The 24,604-nt window shown below is 41.3% G+C and overlaps 2 protein-coding genes and 1 non-coding gene across 6 annotated transcripts in view; 1 reads left to right on the forward strand and 2 right to left on the reverse strand.

Moving 5' to 3' along the window:
* Positions 1 to 713: 713 nt before the first annotated feature.
* Positions 714 to 8,012, reverse strand: RPL5 (ribosomal protein L5). Its single transcript, XM_032192503.1, has 8 exons — positions 7,910 to 8,012; positions 7,042 to 7,111; positions 6,829 to 6,944; positions 5,337 to 5,471; positions 4,529 to 4,731; positions 3,360 to 3,537; positions 1,576 to 1,664; positions 714 to 877 (listed from the first exon to the last, which is right to left on the reverse strand). Exons 1-8 carry the CDS (start codon positions 7,910 to 7,912, stop codon positions 778 to 780), a joined length of 894 nt encoding a protein of 297 aa, XP_032048394.1. The 5' UTR covers positions 7,913 to 8,012; the 3' UTR covers positions 714 to 777.
* LOC116492249 lies at positions 3,711 to 3,806 on the reverse strand. The gene has a single exon (XR_004253560.1). It is a non-coding gene; the product is annotated as a small nucleolar RNA SNORD21 (small nucleolar RNA).
* A 1,197-nt stretch (positions 8,013 to 9,209) lies between the features above and the next one.
* The window catches only part of EVI5 (ecotropic viral integration site 5), a 74,819-nt gene continuing 59,424 nt past the window's right edge, over positions 9,210 to 24,604 (forward strand). For 3 of the 4 annotated variants that reach the window (XM_032192646.1, XM_032192648.1, XM_032192647.1), the window contains exons 1-2: positions 19,203 to 19,417; positions 23,825 to 24,014. In XM_032192646.1, coding sequence (XP_032048537.1) covers positions 19,269 to 19,417; positions 23,825 to 24,014 — 339 coding nt within the window. In that variant the 5' untranslated portion in view covers positions 19,203 to 19,268. Of the gene's footprint in view, positions 9,322 to 19,187; positions 19,418 to 23,824; positions 24,015 to 24,604 lie in introns of those variants that run through there. The other variant, XM_032192649.1, reaches the window with a different exon arrangement.

Below are 24,604 nucleotides of genomic sequence, written 5' to 3' on the forward strand. Positions count from 1 at the left end.
CAGTAGCTGTCACTGTCTTTAAGCAAAACTCAGCCATGTAGCCTACTTGACTCTTGTTCTAAGTGTGCAAGCAACTTCAGTAAGTCTAATGACAAACAAGTAAGTATCTATGAACCTGAGATGAAGGATAAAATAAGGCAAATCACAGCCTCTGTAATTAAGTATGCGTGTGCAACTTAGAGCAAATTCCCTTGTCCGATCACTGAAGTGTGTGTAAAAGGTTTAACCTTAAGACAATACCTGCTCCAGCAGCAGTAAGGACGTGGAAGTACTTATTTCACTTACTGGAGGAAGCTTAAATACCTCAAGATATGTTACTGTCAGCTTCACTAAGTCACAACAGGATAAGTGTTGCTGTACATATTCCTGAAAGCTTAAGTCTACCTAAGATTTTTTCTTAAGATACATACTCCTCTCCCATAGCATTACATAAGCTGAAAGAAAAGCTCTAAAGCAATAATTTTTTTTTGTAATTCTTTCTTTTTGAAATTAGAAAGAACAAAGTTCTTTTATGTATTTTTTTTCTTGAGAGTTACATTAATTTTTATCAATATTATTTTCCTTTGTTATGGGAATAATTCTAATGGGGTAGCCTTGTCTTTCACACTTGCCTTTTCTGAAGGAGTTAATATAAAAATCCTTAAGGCTACACAATAGCTGAATTATACACATTCCAATCTTTATAAGATAATTAATAAGTCAGTCTTACACAGTTGCTTACTCAATAAATTTATTGCCACTTCTTCCAAAGCTTCATAGAAAATTGTGGAAGTTGTCTTAACTATCAGCTGCACGCTCCTGTGCCCTGAGGAAGCTAGCCTTCTTCTGAGCAACACGGTCTTTCCTCTGGGCAAGGGACATCTTGGAACTGTTCACTCTGTAACAAAAACACAGGGTATGATATATCCAGAGCAGAAATAAGCAAAAGGGTGATCAAGAAAGCTGAAGCTGCAATTAAGAATTCTATGCTAGAACATATTGCCACTTCTATAACACGCTCTGTTTCTTAAGATATTGTTGCAGCACCACCAAAAGTATACTAAACAGTAAGTCAAAATGTGCTTAACCAAAAAGCACAGTTAAGCTCCTGTAAGGACTAGGCAGGAAGAAAGCCACTGCAGTATCTGTGCCTTGGTTTTTCTCCCAAATTGCTGAAAAACCCCAATAGTTTAGTACTGACAAATTAGTCAGCCTGCCCTCTCCTGAAGAAAAGTAGCCTTCCCTCTGAAAACACAAGGGTGCTAAAATGCACATTTAAGAAATGCCAGTTGTTCAGGCCACAGGTATAGTCTACTACTTGAATTTTTTTATTTATTTTTTTACAGTTAAGGGCTGTATAATTTTTGATTCTGTTGAACGTAACTCCTGAAGTTACACGTATCTTAATCTGATCTAAAACAGGGAACCTGCTTTGGCAGGGGGGTTGGACCCGATGACCTTTTGAGGTCCCTTCCAACTCCTACAATTCTGTGCGATTCTTTGAAAACACAGTGATTCATAGGACACTTGTGTCAAAATCCGTATCTGTTCCAACCTAACTAAAGTCTCTTTAACAGAAGTCATGTTCACGTTTACCTCTTTTTCTTGACTTCTCTCTTGGGTTTCTTTTCATGGACTGGATTATCCCGTATAGCAGCATGGGCTTTTTTGTACATTTCTTCCATCTTGGGGGGAAAGAAAAAGTTGTTACTATTTTAGGATTGTATCAAGAAATAACATACCCTTAGCAGAGACAGCAGTAAAAAAAAGGTTTCATCACAATAGAGCTTACAAGTTTGTGTGGTTCCCTTACAGTATTTTCTTCAGGCAGATCATCACTGTTACAACATACTGGAATCCCTGCCTATCGCTACACTATGATTTTGATTTAAATATCCAAAATGGCAGCTTGGACACAAAACCAAGGAAGTATTTTTACCCCTATTTTACAGACAGTTAATCTACATCCTTGACTCACTACATACTACTTACAAGTCTCATAACTACATGCTAGCAGAGAAGTGCTATTTCCTCTGAAGCCAACTTCCTAGGGGCTAATTTCCCTGTATTTAAATTAAAAGGCAGTACAGAAAGTTACTCTACTTCCACCTAGAGTAGAAGTATTCTTACTTTCTTATACAGCTCATTGCTCTCAAGACTTAGTTCTTACGTTAAACCAAAATTACATAAACATCAGATGCACAACCTTACTAGACCCTACCCTGGTACGCATTACAAAGCTGCTCAGTAAAAGAGAAGGGAAGAAGTTGTGAGAGTTGTTAATTTGTAGCTGCTTGAAAAGTCCCTGCATCATCCCCAAGAATGTTGTCATGTAGCAGCAACAAATACCTTAGAAGAGGCTACGCCAAAGCAGTCATTTCATGGCATGAGAACATACAGAACTTTGGGTACCAGGTGATTGTGCGTAAGTTATTATTCTTTAACGTGTAAGACAGGAGCATGGAAGTGAGCTGTTCAGTTACACAGATCAGAAGACCCTAGCCTCTCTGTCCCAAAGACAGCTATGGCTCTATAAAGGCATTGATTTGCTGATGGTTAATTCCAACTAGACCCCAGCTGTGAAAAGATTATCTAGATAAACACTGTTTGCTTGGTAATGTAAATGCAGTTACATTTTAAGTAAAGATTACTAGCAGAAAATTAGCAGATTGGTTAAATTTGCAGAAAAAACACACAGAAGAACCTACAGTAATAAAGGTATAAAGAATGAAGTTAGCTTTTCATAGTCTAGAAAAGGGACAGTGGAATGTTTGTTTCACTCGTCAAGAGTGCAATCAAAGGAAATCAAGATTATTACAGGCAACAGACAAGCCATCTGAAAGACATTTAATAGTTGAAACGAGCAAAAGAAGCACTGTGGTAATTCCACAAATCGTTCTGTGTTTTGTGCAATATATTCAAAAATGGAAAGTTGTACTGAAATAAGATGTACAACACTCAGAATATACTTCATCAGATGCTAGCTTCTGCAACAGAACTAGCTTGGGATTGTCTGTATTTGCCACAGGCCTACAGCTACCTATAATCACACGTCATAAAAAATGTGATATAGAGCACATCCTCAGTTACCCCAGCTGCATACCTTTTTCCTAGGATGCAGTCCTATAAGCTTATATTTTTAAACAGACTGCTAAGCTTCAAAGAACAAAAAAATCACTTGCCTTTCAAGAGACCTACTATATACTACAGATCCCTTAATAAAGGGAAAATATGTGTTTTGTTTTTTTTACATGGAGAAAACGCAACATAAACCACACTCCTATTTTACGTTATCAAGATTTTTTGCATTACTGAGAAATCCCTACACAAGACTTATCACATCTCTACTAATGTGCAAGAGCCAAAAAGACAGATCTTACCCCATCAGGTGTTACATTGTTCTTTATGTATTGGGAGAATTGTTTTTTGTAAGCATCTTCATCCTCCTCCATCAGGTAACGCATATAATCTGCAACATTTTGGCCCATGATATGCTTGCGGTGAACCTCTGCATTGAATTCTTTGCTTTCTGAGTCATAACCAGGGAAACGCTTGGTACTGTGAAAGAGCAGTTACATTCAGAGTAAGACATCCTGCCAAATGCTCTGATTCAGAGGCAAGCTTCCACAAAGTAGTAACTGTTGGACCAGATTCTGCTATAGATAACTGAGGGATAGTTTTCCATTAAAAATGGAAAGATAAAGTAAATGAAGAAACAGAAGTTCATCTCAGCTGCCATCAGTCCCGTCTTGAAACAATGCAGTACATCATATACACACCATGGACCAATTACAGAGTGCTCAGTCACAGGGGTATCATCATGTAGCAGCCGAGTTAGAAAAACTGAAGAATTAGTCAAGAATAACAGGACAGCATGAGAGGGAGTAGGAAATGCACAACAGATTTCTGAATTATTTTCCCCACTGCTGCTGTCAGAAAGTAGCAGTCAACTGTATTATTAGTGTTAAGTAACACTACCAAAAAACCTTGATTTTGTCACTCATAGCTTCTGACAGGAATTACCAAAACTTCAAAGTGCAAATTTTAAGTGCAGGTGGACCACTCAGACATACTACTGTCTTGACAACTGTGGGAAAAACCAATGATTATTTTGCATCTGGTATGTACCACTGCAAAATTAATACCTACATATAACTTGCTTAAGACTTGAAAAAAACGCTAAAGAATATTTATGGATGTGCATTCTGCATATATAGATGTACATATCATCCAGTACATATAGGTGTACTGGATGATTTCAAGTAAAAGCAAGGTGGCTCTTTAGGTCCTGATTTATAGATTAATTTATATAATTTAACAGAATCTCGTGATAGTCACAAGATTCATGCAAGCTCTATCAGAATTGCACCAATAGATTAAAAAACAACCAACCAAGTAAAAAAGAACTACCCCAGAACCTGTGCTAAAATAATAGTTACCAGGTTATAACAAAACCATTTCAGCACAAAAATGACAATATATTTAGACTGTCATACACAGAAATATCTCGGGTAATTCTAAAGGGATTTTTTCAGACAGACTAGATTACCTATGAGGGATGGAGAGACCACCATCCACTGCACCCTTCAGAGCACCAAAAACTTTGTTTCCAGTAGTAGTTCTGGCAAGACCTGCATCAAGGTAGCATGTGAAAGCACCAGGCTTTCCATCCACACTTTCCACATTGTATTCATCACCAGTCACTTCAACTTGGCCTTCATAGATCTTATCAAGGCCAAATTTATTCAGAAGCTGTGGGAAAGGGAAAAAAAGAAAAAAGCACATCTGAAAGTCTGACCATTTACTGACAAAATTAAGAATCACCATCAGTTTAAAACACAAGTTTGTAGTAGAATCTCCAAGCTTTCAACCAATTTCTTTATCAAAATTATGTACTCCATACTAGTAGCAAAGCTTATAATAGCTGCCACAGTAAGCATGCCTGTTACCTTTCAACTTCTTGTTCCAACCGATATGCCAGGAAACTCGAAACTTATTCACATGCTCATATGGAAAATGGATAAATGGGGCTTACACGTCTGAACTTTTAAAGGTACATTTCTTACATTTTTTTTTCCTGACTCCCTCCCTCCAACAAACTGAAGTGCTGAGATTTAAAGTTGGCTGCTGGGCTTGAAATTGGGTGTTGTCATACTTCTCACTATGATTTGACAGTCACAAGAGGCCATCAAATCTATACAGTAAAGAGGAAAAGTTAGTATTTAGAGAAGGCCACAGGTATCTATACTAACTCACCAGTTAAGTGGGCGTTCAGTAAGTAAGCCTACTTAGGGAAATTTTGAAAGAAAACCAGAAAAAAAAAACATCTACTTCCAGGCCATTTGTCAGATACTTACCCTGCGTGCCAAAAGCAGACCTGTGCAGTATGCTGCTGCATAATTGGTCAGGCCAACCTTCACACCGTATTTTGGTAGCTCATGGGCATAAGCAGCACAGACAATCATGTCGCCTTCGATCCTAGCATAGGCAATCTGACAGCAAAAAAAAATTAATTGGTTTTCTCATTGTAATGCTGGGTTTAATTTACTATTACTTTGACATCTACTTAAGCCAATAGGAATTCTGCATGGAAACATCCTACAAACTGCCAACCAAGCTCACAGCATTTTGCTTCATTTTTCTTTTCAAAAATTTCTTACAGCATAATTAAATCCTCAGTTACAGAAGCTAAGAATTCAAATCCATATTAGGGCAGAGAAAGTAGATGACAGCAACCACTTTCTTTAATTTCTTCGCATACATCAAGATGCCAGGAAACTGCCTACAAAAGCAACCTTTCAAATAATTATTACAGACGTAGATAGATTCTGTCCCACTTTGTGCAGGTAGCTCTCATATAACACAGCATACAAATCACTTTAGAAAAATGCAAAAGCACTTAGAGTTTGTGAGGACAGTGTTACTTTATGGAGTGATTTTATTAATGGATCTGAGATCTTCACAACCTCAGGGGTGTCCTGTGAGACAACAGTAATACCCGACTTGTTTCTACTGTTCCTTTCACATATAGAACCTTCTCCCTTTGACTCCCACTTCTCCTCCACACCTAGAAGTTGCCCCCTATTTCCAGGTTTTCCACATACTGGAAAGGCACTACCTGTCAGATGTAAGTGCCTGCCACCACCACTTCTTGTTTTGAGTTTCAGAGATAAAGTAACCTCGCCAAGGTCCTACAGTTTAGTCTGAACTGATTAAAACCAGTACTCTTTGCCATTCTCTACAGATAACTACTCAATGAGGAAACAACAAGCATTTCTAGCTTTTTTAATCTTTTACACATATTCATGATAGAACAGGCCTAAATTTTCAGCTTCAAAATTAATAAAAACGTTCTGAAAATAAACCAAGAAAGTGAACTACAGCAAAAAACTGTACTACACGATGCAAGACAACTTAATAATCGTGAAGAAGTGACTGTTCTTATTTGTCTGTCTCCTTTAATCTCACAGGAACACTCTTTTAAAGCATATCTGCTTCATACGATCCACACTAACATCACAGTGAAGACCTCCTGGAAGCGAGGGCACCTTTATAAATAACGTCCCACAGTCAGTTCTGTCATCTCCAATCAAGCAAAAGAGCCTCTCTTTTCAAAGTACTAAGTTTTAAGACAGCAGAAAAGATGCGGAAGTTTTCCCATCCCTAACCTTGTTTTAGAACACCAGCAGAATTACTTCTGTGAACATGGATTATTACCAAAATTGTGTCAACTTTAAAGACTGTTTTTCTCCCTGAAGCCAAGCAACAATATTCAAACTGCTCAGGACATCCATCCCATTTACCTCATTTCAAGGTTGATAAGTATGTGACAAGCACCACAAACCTTACCTGGCAAATTATGTCTCTGTTGGTAACACGTACAATCATCCTATATTTAGGGGTGTTGTACTTGTTTTTATCCTGAATTACCAAACGCTTACGAGCATAGTAATCAGTTTTTCCCTCTGAAAAACAGCAGTTATAGGCGTGAGAACGTATGTTAAGAAGCAGCATTGTTTGTCAATGTAATTTAATTAAGTGATATAGGGAAGTTAACTATACCTCTCCTTCTCCTGAATTTCACTTGGTATCTCTTGAAGTAGGCCTTATTCTTGACAACTTTCACAAACCCCTTGAATAAGAAATATAACTGGATGTTATTAACATGTAACCATGTCAGCCAAGGCCATTTAAAATGAATTAGTTCCGCTATGAATAAAACATCGATAAATCTGTAACAGAGCAACAGGTCAACTTATAGATGAGCTGAGTCATCTCAAAAAAAAAAAACAAAAGCACACACGAAAAAAAGAATTTGTATCCTTCACAACAACTTTTTTTCTCCTGAAACCATGCGCAGCCAGGGGCGAAGCAGACATTACAGTCGGTAACGAAACGCGTCCGCGCAGAGCGGAGCAGCGAGGAAGCTCACCCCCCCCCCCCCCCCCCCAGCTCATTTTCCCGGAGCGCTCTCCAGCAGCACCCCCTCCTCCTCCAAGCTCCAGCTGCCGAACGGCAGCAGCAGCACGGACAAAACGGGGAAAAAAAAAAAAAAAAAAAAAAAAAAAAACGCCACCAAGAAACACCAGAGGAACCCTCGCGGGGCGCCCGGCCGGCACCGCCCGGCACCTGCCGGGTTTCAGCGCGGAGACCCCGCGGCAGGGCCGGGGGCAGCCCCCGCGCCCCTCCGGCCTCCCCTCGGCCCAGGGGGCTCCGGCCCCGCCGCCGCCCCCCGCCCCCGGCCCCGCTCCCGCCCGCCGGAGGCCGGGCCCGGCCCCGCCGAGCCGCCCCGGCAGCCATTGCCACGCTGGAGCCGGCGGCGGCCCGGGGCCCATCGGGCTCCATCCGGGCGGGCCGGGCGGCGCGGCGGGCGGCGAGCGGCGGGGCCGAGTCCCCCCCGGCGCGCGGGTGCCTTGGGGCCGGTACCGACCATCGTGCCAGGTACTGTCCGGTCTAGGCCTAGGCCGGGGCCCGCTCCGCACAACGCCTGCAGCCAGCAGCAGGGGGGAAAAGGCCGCGCCCACCGCGCAGCCGCAGCTCCACGGCGGCCCGGCCCGGCCCGGCGCGGCTGCCCCCCGGCGGAGCGGAGGAGCCATCGCGTCCTGCCCCGCGGCCCGCCCGTGGCGGAGCGGTGAATACCTGCAGCCGGCCCAGCCCCAGCGGGACGCAGCTCCCAGGCTGGAGCTGCTCGGAGCGATCGGTGCCTGATTAAACAAACCGGAGCGCGGTGCAGCTGCTGCTGCGCGTACCCGCTGTCGCATCTCTTGGTGTTACTGGAGAGAAGCGCACAAAGCCAGCACCTCTGCACCTGACGCGTGTGCCCACTTAGCCGCTTTACAAATGATAAACCGAACCAGTAATTTTTATTCACAGAACGGTATTTTAAAAAGTCACGCGTTTGCTATAAGTAACCCCAGGAGAACAAAAGAAAGAGGAGATCTCCAGGGTCAGCCAAGCACCAGTGTGATTCCACGCCGCCAGCTTCAGAAGCTATCAAACTAAGTCTGGGTTTTGGAAGGCTGAGGTTTCTGCCTACCCTTTAGTTTTTACATAAAAGCAACCCTCGCCGAGCACGGCGTCCTGTCCGCTCCCCACCATGCAGCCACCCGCCTGCTGATGAGGCGACCACCGCGCAATGGCTCCCCTGGATGCAGGAGGCCCCACGTTGGCAGCCAGGCAGGCCTGACCCGCTGCGTCCCGGCGGTGAACACGACCCACAGAGCCGAGCGCGGTCCCAGCCAGCCCCTTGCCCACACCTCTGCCCTGTGGCTGCCCCACACCTGGGCTCGTTACCCCGTTACCCCGCCGAGCCGCTTACAAATTCGGGGCCAATTTCCTCCCCCCCCCCAGCAGCAATGTTTGCTGGAACGAGAGTTGCCCTCCACAGAGGCTCTGGATTTGTTGAGGTAAAAACTGAGGCTTTTGGCGTTGTAGCGAAATATTTCTGACTGGTAGCGTTTATTATCAGAAAGGGAAGCGTGTCTGTGCGTTCTCCTTGCCTCCCCCTCCCGCTGCAGACGCGTGTGCGGTACTCCTGCAGGCACCAGCCCGGGGGAGCGCGACGCCCCTCGGCGCTGCGCAGCCCGGGCTCCGGGGGCCGGCGGAGGCCGCTGCTGGGCCGGGCGCTGCGGGGCCGCTCCAAGCGGCGGCGGCTGCGCGCGGACTGCGCCTGCGCCCTGCCGCCAGGGACGTGGCCCGGCTGCCGCGGCCGGCGGAGCGTGGGGAGCCGCCGGGGGGCAGCGGGTGGCGGGCGGGGAGCGGCTCCGCGGAGGTCGTCGCCCCGCGCCAGGCCGCCGGGCCCGCCGATGCCCGCACCTCCCCGCCGCGGGCAGCGCTTCCAAGGTGAGGCGCGGCCGGGGCGGGCTGAGGGGCCGGGGGCGGTGCGCGGCGGGGCGCGGCGGCCGGGCCGCAACGGCCGGGCCCGGGGGGCTGCGGCGGGGCCGAGCCGAGCCGGCCGGGGCCGGGGGGGCCCTCCTGAGGCGGGGGTGGGTGCGGGGGTGCGGGGGGGCCGCGGGCGTGCGCAGCCGGCTCGGCCCCGGGGGCGGCGGCAGGGGAGAGCTGCTGCCTGCGGGGCGCCTTGACGGGTTTGTTTTGTGGAAGGAGGGGGCGCTTATTATTTTATTGTTTTTTATTGTTACCACTATTATTGGGGTGCTGTTAAACCCCGAGCTTCTGGACGTTTCATTTCTGAGATGGGATTTTCAACCGCTGTTTCGGAGGTCTCGCTAGCACCTCCTGCCGCATCTGCATAGCCGAGATTATATAAGAAGGGTGAGGAGCCGGCTGTTCGGCTGCTCCTGGCAGCTCTGCGTCCCTGGCTTCTCATGCAGTTGTGTCGGATTCATGGTGGTTTGCTGCCTTGCTGGCCAGAGAGCAATTGCTAGCCAGCTTCGTGTCTGCTGTAACACTCTGAATTCCCAACCCCAACGTGAGCCAGTGCTAACACTGACCGCGTTAAAACAGTCTCAGGTCATCCTGGCACAGCTTCTTTTCAAGATTATCTAGAGAAGATGTAGGATGAAGTCGTGTTCACTCGGAGAAGAATTGACAATGTTCGGTTCTGCTTGTCTCCAGAAGTGTTTGAGAAAATACTCAAAAAACGTTTTTTTCCCCTCAGAAAAGCTTTTTTTTTTTTTTTTTTTTCTTGTATGTACTTCATGTGGCTGAAAGAGAAGGTAACAGTATCTTTTTTTTTTTTTTTTTGGTAGCTGTTTTGTATAAATATCTCTTCACTTCTCTAACCTTCTAACCTGCAGTTTCTGCTTTGATCATGGCTGTACAGCTCTTATGTTTACACAACCGTATATCGAGATCTAAGGCTGATTTTGAAATATTTAGATATAAATTCCCTTTCAAGTAAGGGTTGGGAGAGGAAATAAATGGTATTGAAAAACAGATGTGATCAGGAGGAAAGCAGAGGGTATTATGAATCAGCATTGCCTGAATTTGATTAAACTCAGATGAGAGCAGCTGTTGAGTGGGTCCCTGAAGGTTCACCCAGCCCAGTAGTGCCTCTGAGAGCAGCAGATGTTTGGAGAAAATTACTAAACACAGGAATCCTAATTCCATCCTGTTTCTCCTCCTAGCTTCCAGCATGCTGAAGTATAGATACTTCCTGGGGTAGAGTTTAGTGACTTGAGTTTCATCGTGTTTTTCACTGCCCTCCATACATTTTTCTTCTGTAGCTTTGTCTGGTAGTTTTTGAACAAATAAGCAAGAGATGGCTGGAGAGTGGAAATGTTAGTGGAAAGCAATGGATGGGAGAAAAGCCTTTTGAAGTTGACAGGAGTGGGGGAAAGTGATATGCCTAAACAGTTGCTGTCAGTTTGGTCTCTGGGTAAGACTGATAATAAATGGAGGAGTATTTTTTTTTTTTTATCTTTTTTTTTTTTTTTTTTTTTTTAAAAAAAAAAAAAAAAAAAGAGTCCCTTGGCAGTGAATTTTGAAAAACAGTTTTTACCTTGCTAATTCAAGGTTCCATTACCACAGTGTAAAAGAACAAAAGCCATCTTGGGCTATGCCTAGATAATACTAAATGTTTCCATTTTCTTGCTCCTTCTGATATATTAACTTTTGTTACAAGTCTTTCTTAATGCTTAAGGCAGAGTCCATGTGGAACTCAATATTTTAGTTACCATTTTGTCAAATGCATAGTTAAAAAGAAAAACCCTTTCAGCTGGTAGTCTGGGAAGATGAACAATAAGGAAAATCCTGATTGAATGTTCTTTTCTTGAACAACTTTTGCTTGCCTTCATTACACGCTCTGAATTCTTTTTTTTTTTTTTCTCCGAGACATGACTACAATTTTTTTATATCCATAAAAGCAAACAGTAAGTATTATAGGTGCTTAGAACTTTGAGTTGTTACAAGTGTTCTCTGAAGTTCTTGACTGTCACCTCAGGGTGTAGATGGCATACTGAATTAAAATCCTGTGTCTTACCTACTAGTAAAAAAAAGTATAGTCTGTTGGTACCTTTTTGATTAATTTAAATGGGAAATACAGCAATGCTTTCATTATAGTCTTGTCTGCTTAAATGTCTCCTTTCCTTCTGCAGCAAGTGGTGATTGGAATAAAAGGGGGGATGGGGATTGGGCAGGAGACTGGGTAGTAATATAGGCAGACTTGCCTTGCTTTGCTCAGTTCACATTCAGCCATGACATGTCTTTGCTGAATGCATGTGTTTGCTTTAGCAACAACTATGTGCTGGCAAGGTAGAGGCTTTAGTGAATCCTAGCTTGTCCTTGATTACATTACTGCTAATTTGTTTAACTTCCTGTGAACTCCGGTAACTATCCAGTTAGCCTTGAAGTGGTGTTTGGGGGAGGGCCTAGGCAATGTCTGGCCTGCTGTAGGATTCACGTAATGAAGAACATGATCTCCTTTTGGTCATGCTGACAGGGATGATATCGTGGTCATTGTGCTATTTCAGGCTGTATTAACGGTCAACTTTGGTAATTTTCTGTAAAAGTAATCCTTCTGAGACCAGGTGAGGCAGTTCCAGAGTAGTTGGGGTTAAAGTGCAGTGCTAAGCTTGGGCTTTGTTCTGGACTAAAAATAAGGTGGTGTCCATGAATGACTGTGGACATCTAATTTTTCTGTGTTGGTTCCCAACTTGGGAAACAGTCAAAAGGCACTACCACAAATCTTTATTTTTTGTATGAACAAACTTTAGCTGTCTCCCTAACATAATGTTAAATACCTGGGTGACAACATCGTAATGTGCTCTTGATCAATTGTTTTAAACACTGAAAGTGTAATTATTGTGGTGATATGGAACTCCGGTTCACCAGTATCTTATACTATATTAACTCTTTTTTTTTATCTGGTTTCTTCAGACTGGCAGATGGGCCCAGTCTTCTAGTAGTGAGTTGCTGTTGTCAGAACTTGACAGTGCACTTGTAACTAAGAGGATGTTATGAGAAGAGTTTACTGTTTTTATTAGAGTGAAACAATTGAAAGTCATTTAAAATGGATGTAAAACAACTAGTAGCTAGCCAAAAACAGTTTTGGATGTGTATTTTCCATATCACTACATAGGGTGATATTGTGTAGGAGATCTTAACTTTAAATCTCTTTCACAGATTCTTGGTGCATATAGTTTGAATGGCAGACTGCTTTCAGACATGGGGGGGGGGAAGTTCCAACTTAAATGTTCTTTGAAACAGTAGGGCTAAAACCAACATTCATTAAGTGGAGTTATTTTTGTTGGATTTTATTTTGCCTTGGAATGCTGGGACTTCATGGGTTTGGCTGAAGCTTCAGTATTTCCCAGACATTTGGAAAAAGAACTGTGATTGATATTTCTAAAGACAAAATGAGGATGCAAGTTAAAGTTCCATAAGACCATGATATAGACTTGGGAGTTTTATTTCTTTTTTGTAAAGATCTATACAAAAAGAAGTGAATAGGCATTTATTTCTAAACAGAAGCAGAAGACTCAGTGGTTAAACAATCAAAAGATAACTGTTTTCATTTGGCTATGAGTAATGTAATTTCTCTGAAGAGCAGGCTCCTTTTTCTTTAATCACTAACTGGGGAAAAACTTTCATTTACGCGGCGTGTTCAGAAAAAAACTGCAGGAGCACTGCTACAGACGCTGGTGGCATAGAGGAAGACACTACAACAGTAAAAGGCTGCTTGCTTTGAGTTACACTGTAAATGCTTGTGAAGACAAGTCACGGATATCCGAAGCAAAGTGGTGGGCAGAGTTAAATACTACAGCAAGGCTATGGGTGCTGGCATGGATCATGTTACTAGAAATAGGGTACTGATGTTTGTACTTCTATCCAAATCTGCTGGGCTTACCGTAGATAGCTTAGACAACTTCTTGGAATTGGAAGTTACTGAATTGGTTGTGCTTTTCACTTCTAAAAGTTTTACCCTTTCTTATAGTCTGTCAGCAGCAGCAAGTTGTGATGAACTTGTAGCTTGCAAATGAAGGTGGTTACTGGTCAGTCACTCCGTAACTGATTTACTTGTTTGAATTTGAGTATAACTGATAGGAAGTTGATTCCTTGAAGGAAAGGAAAGTATCCAGAGGTGAGGGTCTTGCCTGTCTTTGTCATCTAATTTGTTTTATATTCTAGTAAGTAATGAAATTGTAAACCTTACCATGCTTTATAAGGCCATGCCTGTTTTCTCCATCACCTCTCTTCACATAGCCCTTGAGAAAGGGGACTCTGCACAGCCATTTTAAGGGAGATAGGCATTTCAGTTCTAGCTTGTGGATTGCGATACGTGTCACAATTAAACAAGTAGAATTAAACATAGAAAACAGGCTGCCAGTATATAGAAATAAATGTTGCATAGAATGTTGTATTTTTATCTTGTCCAAAATTTGATCCTTTTAACTTACCAATTTAACTCCTTGTGAATCTTGTATGCTTTAAAAGTAACGTCAAAAGCATTGATCTTCATTGTGGCTCAGTGAATATTTTAAAATGTGGCTTACTTGTTTCTGACTTCTGAAGTATGGATTTAAGGCTTTTAGTAAATTTAAGTGCACTGATGTACTTTTGTATATTTTCGCACTAATGTAGTGTAGCTGCTAGCACTGGCACTGCTCCAGGAGAAAGTTGGCTGAAAGCAGCATTAAAGGAACTAGATATTAAGGGATGAGTAGGAAAGTAAAGTCTGTGGAAAGGAGCTTTCAGGATAAAGCATGTCTGTCCTTCAGGCTTTGTTATTTTTTGAAACGTGATGATAATTGAACTCCAGTGAAATGGCTGACTTGCATTTTACTGAAAAACATTTCAAAGTCTTCCAATCTAGTACATGAACAAACTGAATTTGCAGTTCTTGATTTCAGCGGACTGATCTATGACTCTTCCTGTTTTGTTAGCCAACAGGACAGTCCTTCGAGGATAAGCATGTAGTTTGACACTCAGAAACTCAAAGATGTTTTCCAAACTGAGGCTTAAGAGCACAGAGAAACAAAGGAAATTCCTTCAAGTTCCTCCATAAAGCTTTTACTGTAGTCCTTCAGTGCTTTCTTTCATAGATCTGAGGCACTCTTGTCCATCTTTTACTCAAGTGCCATATCTAGATTCTTCACCCCTTGAAAGAAGGCATAGATGGTTCCCTGAAGGTTGTTAGTGTTCATATGCCAGGCTTGAGAGAGAACTCTTATAGAGATAAGGGGTCATCTTTAGGTAGTGCTTGCAAAAGCACCTTGGTTTGACTTCTCAGCTGGTGTACTGGCGAGTGCTTGAGAGACTGTAAACCACAGTGGTCTTCAGAGATAATTAAAAACCTAGAGTTTGTGGAAATAGAATTCAGTACAACTTTGTCAAAGTTCATATAAATAATATTTCAATCATTAACCGATGGCTTCAACCTTTGGTGGGTCACTGCAACATTTTTAATTAAGTGCCTTCTCAAAATACTTTATATATTAGATTATGTTGTGAACTTGCAGCTTTGTTTCTAGATATTCTAGGCCCATCAAAGTCTGAAGCCAACTTTAAAGAAAGCGTATTCATTAAGTGATACTACAGAGAGCTTCCTGCTAGCTTTAGATTTACACAGTCTAAAACGTTAGTCTGCTTGTAGAAAGGCATGGAAAGGCATCAGAAAGGCGTGGAGGGCTGGTGATTGTCAAACGGAATGAAAGCTGGTGTATGCCAGCATTGATATTCCTGGCTGTTGGTAGGTGACATTACAAGAAAAACTTAGGCATATGAGAGTAAATCAGGACTTTCTTGGACTTAGGCTGGAACCAGTTAAAATGATTTTCTTGTATAGAAGGTACAGATGAAGCTAATAGTGAAACCATGTTGGAGTCCTGAATTAGGATTTTAGATTGTCAGGAAGCCTGATAACAGGCTGATTCACCAGCTGCATCTCCTGTATGTCACTGTCTGAGTCAGTTTAGTTTATTCTTCAGCTATTAGAATGCTGTTACCTTTTGAAGCAAGTAGGAGACTGGCTTTATGGAATGCTATACAACTTGCTTGAAAACCATGTACACAACCACTTCCTTTTTTTTTTTTTTTTTTTTTTTTTTTTTTTTTTTTTTAGGATTCCACCTCTTTCTCTTAGGAAGAGAAGAAAGGATAGAGAGAGGATGTGAAATACATATAGTATACATATTAATGTTTGTGTAGGGCTTGCAGTTTTTTTTCCTTTGTGTGATAAAAATAGTTGAGAGAATAATTCAGGTAATTAAGATAAGATTTAAGACACACTGCTTTCAGGGAAGCGCAGAATGCACATATTAACTGAACTCAGTGTCTACAGTGAAATATCTTTTTTTGTCAATAAGTCTAAATAGACTGAAAAATTTGTTTTTCTTGAAAAACAAATATTGTCTGTGTAGCAAATGTGATGGTAACATTTTGGGACTTACGGTAGGGTGCTACAGCATACCTATGAGATTCTCAGGCAAAAATATTCAGATAATACATATGTGATATGGGATGCTGTGGCCTGCCTACAGCTGGCCTTACATAAAATATTGAATCTGTTGTTCCACTGCAGTATTCATTTGGAATAACTCAAACCTAACACAGTATTGCACTGATCAGCAGCTGATTTCAGATGCTAAACTTAAAGCTGAGATGAGGAGTTCATGTATTTTAGTTGACATATGTGAAGTGCATGTATCACATACCTGTACAGAGCTCAATATAAATGTCTGTTACCTTTGCTGTAGCTTAAAGAAGCAGCCATAGGTCTGTGCCTTGCCTGGTGCTTGACCAGGTAGGTGAGCAGCGCTAACTGTTCTCTCACTGGAACCTGTAGTGGGGTAGAAGGTCTTTAGTGGCTTAGCCATTGTTTGGTTTTGTTCCCCTGTCTCTTTAAAGATTGATCTTTTCAAACTCAAAATTCCTGCACTTAAGACCAGGTAGATACCTCCTAATTAGGCAGGCAGATGCAAATGAGCTCTCCCTGTGCTCTTCATCTGTTGGACGTAAGGTCTGTGGCAACCTGGGAGCTGCTGCACTGTTCTGCCTTGGAGCCTCAATGACTCTGGTTTGGAGCTGAGCTGTCTGCTCAGTTGAGAATGCTGCAGAGGGTGAGGTGGGCATGATCCTGCCTGCTGGTCTACAGACCTGGCCTTCTTCAGTGGAAAGCATTGGTGTTCCTGCAAGCAGCACTTGTGTTCTCAGTCTGGTTAATTAGCAGGCTCTTGAAGGAGACCCCTCAGGCTGTGGAGTATTTGGCTGTCCTTGGTATTGCTGCAAACAGCTGGGCACCCTTTGCCACAATAATAAAGAGTAGCAAATGGAAGGATGGTTGAAAATTGGCTATGTCAATGATGCTCTGCGAAAGGGAGGCATGGCTGTAGGTCTGTGGAAATACTGCTAGTTAAGTAATCAGTTTTTAGAAGAAATGTGTTTAGGAGAGTGAGGAGACTGTTGAAAAACACCACAGAAAACATCAAAGGTTTGACAGTACTGCCTTTTTCAGTCTTTCCAAAATGTTTTGCTAAGCAACATGACATTTCTAAAGCAGAGAGGTGTTAAACTGTTTGCTTGTACGCTTACTGGTGTTTTTGCCATCCCTGACCCAGATACCCTGCAGCATCACATGTTCACCCTGAAAACTTGGTCATCCCCAAGCATCCTGTGTTGCAGAGAGCTTGGGTGGTACACTGAAGCATTAGGTTAGTAGATATTTCTGTCCTGTTTAGGTTTGGATGTGTTTTGTTCCTGACTAGCTGATGGAGGGTTTGAGACTTGCTGTGTGGGCATCTGCTACTTGGGCTAACAGCGTATCTCATTACTGAAGCGTCTTATTAGTTAGATGCTTTGGCTAGCATGTTCTGGATTTCTAGTACATCTTCAAGCAATATGTTTGATTCAGGGTGAGAGGAAAAAATAAAGAGAAAATCACTGGGTAAATGTCTTATGGGGAGGATATTATGGATATACTGCAGATCAGTAGGATGAGAAAGATCGAAGTCAAATGAGGATAAGAAATAAAGTTTTGGAAGCAAAGGCATGGTGTGTTAGACTATGAAAAAAGAGATGAACGTGCATTTTGGATTTGAGTGTTCTGATCACAGAAGATGGATTCCTGTAAATCACAGCTTCAGGGTATGTGATGCAATGAGTGAAGGCATGGTGTCTAGTTCTGGCTAATGTGTTTATGCCTTTTAAGGGATGTTTTTTCTACCTCTCACAAATACTTTGTACAACAATCTGGTGGTTGGAAGGCTTTTTTCTCCCCTTGATTTGAGCTTGTGGGAATCAAATCTAACTTTTTGGCTGTGAGTGCTTTCATCTAATCAAAACCAGTTTTCCCATCCCACACTTTAATATTTGAAAGGCAGTATGAAAAGAGGGAATTTGGTATGATTTGCGAAGGTTCCTATTTCTCCATTTAGAAAGGGCTGTCCGATAGCAGCCCCTGGGCTGAGATGGAGTTACTTTTTCCATTTGAAATTATGCTTTAATTGAATTCTGTTAGAGGACCTTGGGGAGCATTTTTTTTCCTGTTGTTTAAGGTTTTTAGTATCTTAGCAAGTACTGTATAAGCTGTATTGCAGAATTGTGACAACCGCTGAGCAATTCATTATTTTGAGGAAGTCAGATGAGATCTAAATTAACAGTTGTCAGCAACACTGCTTCAGGAGAATTTCCTCTTCAACCTGGTTTTGTTTTTGAGAAGTTTGCTAGGCAACTCACTCTTCTTTTCAGGTGTGTCTAGGTTGTCTCCAGTTGGGCTAGGACAGAAATCAAACCCGGGTTCATGCTGAGCTGGTGAATCAGTGTAGGTCAAGGTCTCTTGTGCCTTTGGTGGTTGAAGGAAGGTGTAGTGAGTGTTCATGAGAAAACATCTCCAGCAGCTGCTGCTCTTCCTTATCTTGTGATTAGTGAAGAAATCAACAAAAGAACTGGTGAGGCTGGCTGCTTTACTCTGTAGTCCTTGACCAGCGTTACTGCAGTCCACATGCTGTTGTGATCAGCCCCTGCTGATTCCTGACAGATGGATTCCCCTGGCTGCCAGCTCAGAGCTCCCTTCTGCTCCAGGTGCACCTCTCAAGAGTGCCCCTGAGCCCTCTTGAGCCCCAGAATTGGGAGCTGGCAGTGGGGTTGGGGTCACAGACACTTGCTTGTGCAGGGATGACCTGATGAGGAAGTCAGGAAGCAGAAGAGCTGACAGTGGAAGAGCTGCCTGATGGAAGGCAGTCAGGAGCAGTTGTGGATTAATGAACTTAAATGCTTTGTGACAGTTTTCTGCAGATGCTAGAGGATCTTTTACTTTGTAGTGTAGAAATGTGGTGTCTGCTCCTCTGGTCTGTCACTGTAGGGGGTTAATGAAGATTAGCAGAAGCCAGGGCGGTTGGGGTATTTACACTGATACACTTATGCTGCTTCAGTGAAGTAGTTGACTGCTTCTTTATATATATTTTTCTACGTTTTTGTGTTTTTTTAAAGTAAGCTTTTATTTCTATTCCATTTTGTAATGGGAAGTCTTAACTGATCTGCAGTATTTACTGCAAAAAACAGCTGTTGAACATATATCACAAATTCCTCTATCTTTCTTTGTGTATTAGCAGCATACTTGCATGTCACTACTTCTGTACTATTTTTATTGCTTTTGTTCCTTGTGTTGCTTCTGACAGCTTTGGGTGTTTTGGAAAAATAAATAATCCCAATGTTAGTTCATGTATATTGTATCTTTTTTCCTCTGTTCAGTGACAGCAGGTTGACTGAAAAGATTAATAAACAACCATTGCAACCTCTTTTTGTCATCACAGGTGGCGACAGACAAGGTTGCAGGAAAGCTGAGCTCTACTCTCTCATGGGTGAAGAACACTGTATCTCACACCGTCAGTCAAATGGCCAGTCAGGTGGCGAGTCCATCTGCCTCCTTGCACACTACATCATCCTCTACCACTCTGTCTACGCCTGCATTATCGCCATCTTCACCAACACAACTGAGTCCAGACGACTTAGAATTACTGGCTAAACTTGAGGAACAGAACAGGTGAATGGAAAACACCTTGGTCTTCAGGATATAATAATTTAGACTAAAATTAGGTTGTTGCAGTTTCAGCAGAGACTGCTAAAGGAGGTTTGGTTAAAAACTGCATGGCAGAACACTTTTGTTTCAAGGCCCCTAAGATAAAGAATTGACATTCTTGAGACGTGTGTTTTAGATGCTCTGTTTTTGTGGAATGTTCGAGGGTGTCTTTCTCTACTAGTCTTACGTGAATGTTTATAACAGCCTCTTATCCGAAGAACTTAGAGTGGAGCCACACGGTCTTCAGTATTCAATTTAAAATAGAGTATCTTAGGGTTGATACTTTTGTATAAACTCACCTTCTTAAATGAAAATGATATTTCTGTTAGCTTCTTGAAATGTGAAAGACCTCAGAATCGCATTGTTTTCTTGCTTTCCACTATACAACGTGCTCACATTTAGCCTTTAGCATGTTACTTGTTTACTGGTTTACATGGAGTAAAATTTAGTTCATAAAACTTAGTTGGAAACACTAGGAAAGCAGAGGCTGCTTTTCTGCTACTTATACAGTTTAAGGGCTCAAGCAAAATTTTTCAGTTCGTGTTCTGTAATTTAGTCTGCGGATCAGGGTACCTAGTCTAGTACAGGTACAGCTAATAGAGGAGGCTTTGAATCTTCTCCAGTGTCATGTGGCTGGAGACAGTGTTCAACCATCTGTTATTTGCAAGAAATACTAGGTGCATTCTGCTGGTATGCTAATGGTGACTGGTGCATAATACCTTAATTTCATGAAAGGTAAATCTCTAATTAGTCTTGTTTCTCTGGACTTTTTTTTTGTGTAGACTGCCATTCTCTTTGCAGCCTTTGCATGCTTGTATATTTATCTGCACCATCTGTGTTTAAGATCCCACTTTTGTTTGGATCAGTTGCTATTGACTTGCGTAGTCATTGCAAATTGACAATCTCATTCAGAAATAAAATTGGACCATATGATTTCTTAATGCTGAATTTCTAGAACCCTTATTTCCACTCTTGAGACATGATTTTTTTTTTATGTTTTATGGCCTCTTGCAATGTTTGGTTGTATTTGAGAAGTACGTTTTAGTAGCCTATGAGAGGTTGACGGTAAAGGAGAATTTGAGTTCCAATAGCTTTCAGACTTACTGAAGCTCTATAGCTATCTGCTGCCTTCCATTGAAGTTTGCTGTCCCTTGTGCTTCAGGAAAGTGCAGAAACTGACAGTTGAGCTCAAACTGGCTTTTGCTCCAGCATCTGTTAGCTTGCTGGACTTTGCAGTGGGGCAGCTGTGGTACTTGTGGTTTTATTCTACTGATTTAGCTGTGAGGGTAGTAACTTTCAGTAGAGGAGGAGAGTAACTGGAAGGTGGGGCTAATGCCACTGTGTCTCCTGGCATATCTTCTCTCATATCCATATTCTGCAGCCTAATACAAATGCAGTTTACATGGAAGTTTTTGATGAAGAATGGAAACCTGCTTCTAAACCACCTCATCCTCCTTTCCTTATGGTTTATGGGATGGTCGCTCCTTTGAGGATGTATTGTGTAACTTTTTTTACCATGCTAGTAGCAATTCAAAATTTATTAAAAGAAGAAAAAATGGAGATAAATAGTTCTTTGTAGAAAGCTAATTGGCATTTAATCTGAGGTTTTCAGCTCTATTCATGACCAAGGGACTAACTTCTATACGAAAAGCAGTAATATCTGTTCTTTGGACTGCTTATCTGTGTTAGGGCATAATGCTTCTGCCTCTAGAGTAGTCATATTACACCCTGCAGTTAGACTAGTTTGATTGTTGAAAGCTGAATGTGAACTTGGGCTTGCTAATCTTCTTCAGGTTAGCTTTTTGCATTTAGTAAAAGTTAAGAAAACTTGTTGGGTTTCATTTGATTTTTTTTTTTTTTTTTTTTTTTAACCAGATCTGTTGTTCAATCCTATATTTAGTCTTCTTTTGTTGATGAGTTCTAATCAAAGTCTGTCCTATCAGGTCTCATTAAATGTACCTTTTCTTGTGAGATACAATACTTTAGAGCACCAAGTTTGTATTTATTTAATCATGTGAGGTGCACTGTAGTTCAGGAAAAGTTTGAATCTGCGTTTTAGCACAGTGACACTTTGACAAGGAATTGTACTCTGAACACAGGGAAGTTCTTGTTTCTGCTTAATGGAAGAATAGTTGGCGATGGATAACTTTAAAGGTTTCATTTCCATTGTTGACTTTCACATGAATAAGAAGAATTTGAATTGTTTAAACAAGTTAGAAACTGAAAAAACTCAAACTGTATCAAGTTATGAAGGTATCAAGGATTCTATAATCCAATTATACTGAAAGCCTCCTCAGAATAGTGAGGTAGCTCAGTCCAGAGTCCTGTTGGAGTTGTTTGGCATTAGTAAATCATTTATTAAGTTTTAGGTGAAGAAAACAGTCACTGAACACCACGGAACTTGCATGCTACTTGCTTTATAACAAGTTTCCCGTTTTTAAATCTATGGACAATGAGCTTATCCAGGTAAGGTCAAATTACTGAAATCTGGCATAACTTTTATCAGAAGCTGTGAAAACGGAAAGTAACTAGTCAGAGTCTTTTACAGTTGTAAGGGTTTTTGTAATCGTATTTATAATCATATTTCTTCTGTGCTTGTTTTTTCCTCTGTCATTACTTTGATCTTTTGATACTGGCCCAGACTAGCAAAGGAATTCCAAACTGTTTCCATTACGCACCAGTATAAATCAGGTTTCTAAACACGTTTTTGATTTTTTTTTTTTTTCAAAATTAGATTTTTCTGCATTGTCTTAATATGAACTAAATTGAAATCAATTGTGAAAAAAAAAAACTTACAGTATGGCCTTCAAACAAACTTTCTCAAAATAATGAAGTACTTCTGCAGAGACTGTACTTGTTATTTTCATTAATGAAAATACATTTATTCTAATTTGCATAAAAAAAATAGGTGAAAGCTAGGTGCAGGGAAAGATAATGTAAATAACTCTACCTTAGTTGAGAGCTTGAATTGTAGGTACTCTGAAACTTGTGTAGAACGGCTATAAATTACTAAATATCTAAAACCTGACTTGACCTTGCTAAAATACTGGAAGTCTTTTAGATTTTGTGCAGATGCATGAGAAATTAATCAACCATATCTGTCTGCTTTACAAGCATTAGAATTCGTGGAAGTTCAAGCACAAATAAAACTTGATACAGCAAAACACTTTTTTTTTTAAGTTACTCTTCAATTCTCGCTCTTAGCTAACATGTGGTCTAAAAAAGAACCTTCCCCCCGCTTATGGGGCTCAGTATGAGTTGTGGATAAACAGAGGAGGCCTTTTTGCCATGGATCCCCATCTGTCTCTACCTCCTTGTGAAATTGATGATCATAGCAGCCAGCTAGCAGGTAAATCCGTGATTTTTTTTTTTCTTCTTCCAAAGCAGAAGTACTGAGATTTCATCCTCCCTGTAGGAGGCAGCACAGGTCAGTGCCCTGAAGTCTGTAGGAACCTGTCCAGCACTTGGCATGTCTTTAATATACCTTGCTACCTGATAATCAGTGAAGTTCTCATGTCTGAGCTCCAGGATTTAATTACCCATTCATTAGCTGTACTAACAGCTGTTGTTGCCTGGTTCATATTCTTTAGGTCTGAGACTTCTCTCGTGCACTTATAAAACACCATGTTAATTTGAACAGTTGTCAGCAAACTTCAGGCATTCCAAAATTGCTTTGAGTTTTAATGATTGTCTGTATTTACATTGCCATTAAAAATAGAATGAAAAATGTGTAAACGGGTAGCTTTTTTGCAGGCTTCTTTTGTCTTTGCTTTAAAATTACTGTCTTTTCTAGGACTTGACATTTGACACTATTGTTAGGATATTAGTAAGAATATTTAACTTGCTTGTATTCGTGTTCTCTTTGTCAGAGTGATGCATGACAGCCCCATTTTCTATTGCTAGTAAAATCAAATCCTCTTGCTGGTACTTACACCTTAAAATAAAACTCACCAATATTTCCTGTAGGTCTGTTAATCTCTAGTTGGTAAATGTATGAAAGAGTTGGACTTGCAATGCTTTTGTACTTTCTCTAATTTGATCTTTTCACATTTTAAAATCTAGTTTGTGAGATCACAAAGAATTTGTATTAAAATCTCACTTCTGTTAGTGCTGACGAATTTTAAGGCATTTTTATCCCTTTCAAGAAAGGCTGCAATGTGGGGTGCTCTTCTGTCTTCGGAATTGCTTGAACTCAAGAAAAAAAAAGTAACATTGAGCAGTTGTTCTCAAATTTAGTATGGGTGGAAAAACTGTACTGCTGAACCTCTGGATATGTTCTTTAAGAGTTTGAAGAACTGACTTGTAAACAAACTATTAGTAGTATGATACTGTGATAAGAATGACTAATTTTTTTTCATGCTTTCTTTGTAGGCTCCTGGAAACTGATAGCAAATCCCTGCGATCAGTAAATGGGTCAAGAAGAAATAGTGGATCTTCTCTTGTATCTAGCTCATCAGCTTCTAGCAATCTCAGCCATCTTGAAGAAGACTCGTGGATCCTGTGGGGGAGGATTGTGAATGAATGGGAAGATGTACGGAAAAAGAAAGAAAAGCAAGTTAAGGTAGTAGCTGGACAGCTTTTGTAGGATATATTTGTAATGTGATATAAGTGATAGCTTTTTATTTTCCTGTTGGCTGTATTCTTTTAAATATGTAATAGAAGCTTCTGATTAATTCTGCTTCAATTCCGAAGACTTTGTGCTTCCTACATAATCATTACTAGGCTTTAGTTTTGCCTAGCATGTCTTATTGAAATTAGATGCATACCAGAGATTTCAGCATATTTGTAATGAGAGATTCCTTGAATACAGGGGAGATACTACATTTTCAAAATGGAATTACCTGCTTAGTCATACAACAGCTGGATGCTATGATTATTTTCCCACTGAACAGCCATCTCTTTAAAAACATTATCACTAGAGGGCTTAATTCTACTGTATGAAGATCTGATAGGAATTTAGTTTCACTGTGCATGCCAAGTAACTTGACCCCAGGGATGCCCTTAAGTGGAAGAACACGCAGTTTCTGAACTCTGAGTGGGCCAGACAAATTGTGACCAGTGTGTGTTCAGTCTAGGTCAGTTGTGGGTTTATGCAGCAGCAGAGTTCAGTTATACTTCAAATTCAAACTAAAAAGCATCTAAGGCATTTAA

This window comes from Aythya fuligula, chromosome 8, assembly GCF_009819795.1.
Source record: "Aythya fuligula isolate bAytFul2 chromosome 8, bAytFul2.pri, whole genome shotgun sequence".
In the NCBI taxonomy this organism is placed as follows: Eukaryota; Metazoa; Chordata; class Aves; order Anseriformes; family Anatidae; genus Aythya; species Aythya fuligula.

Coding starts and splice junctions, on each gene's coding strand:
- RPL5 (XM_032192503.1), bottom strand. Junction 4,732..5,336: donor GTCTGCTTTTGGCACGCAGG/GTAAGTATCTGA, acceptor CCTTTCCCACAG/CTTCTGAATAAATTTGGCCT. Junction 878..1,575: donor AGAGAAGTCAAGAAAAAGAG/GTAAACGTGAAC, acceptor TTTTTGTTACAG/AGTGAACAGTTCCAAGATGT.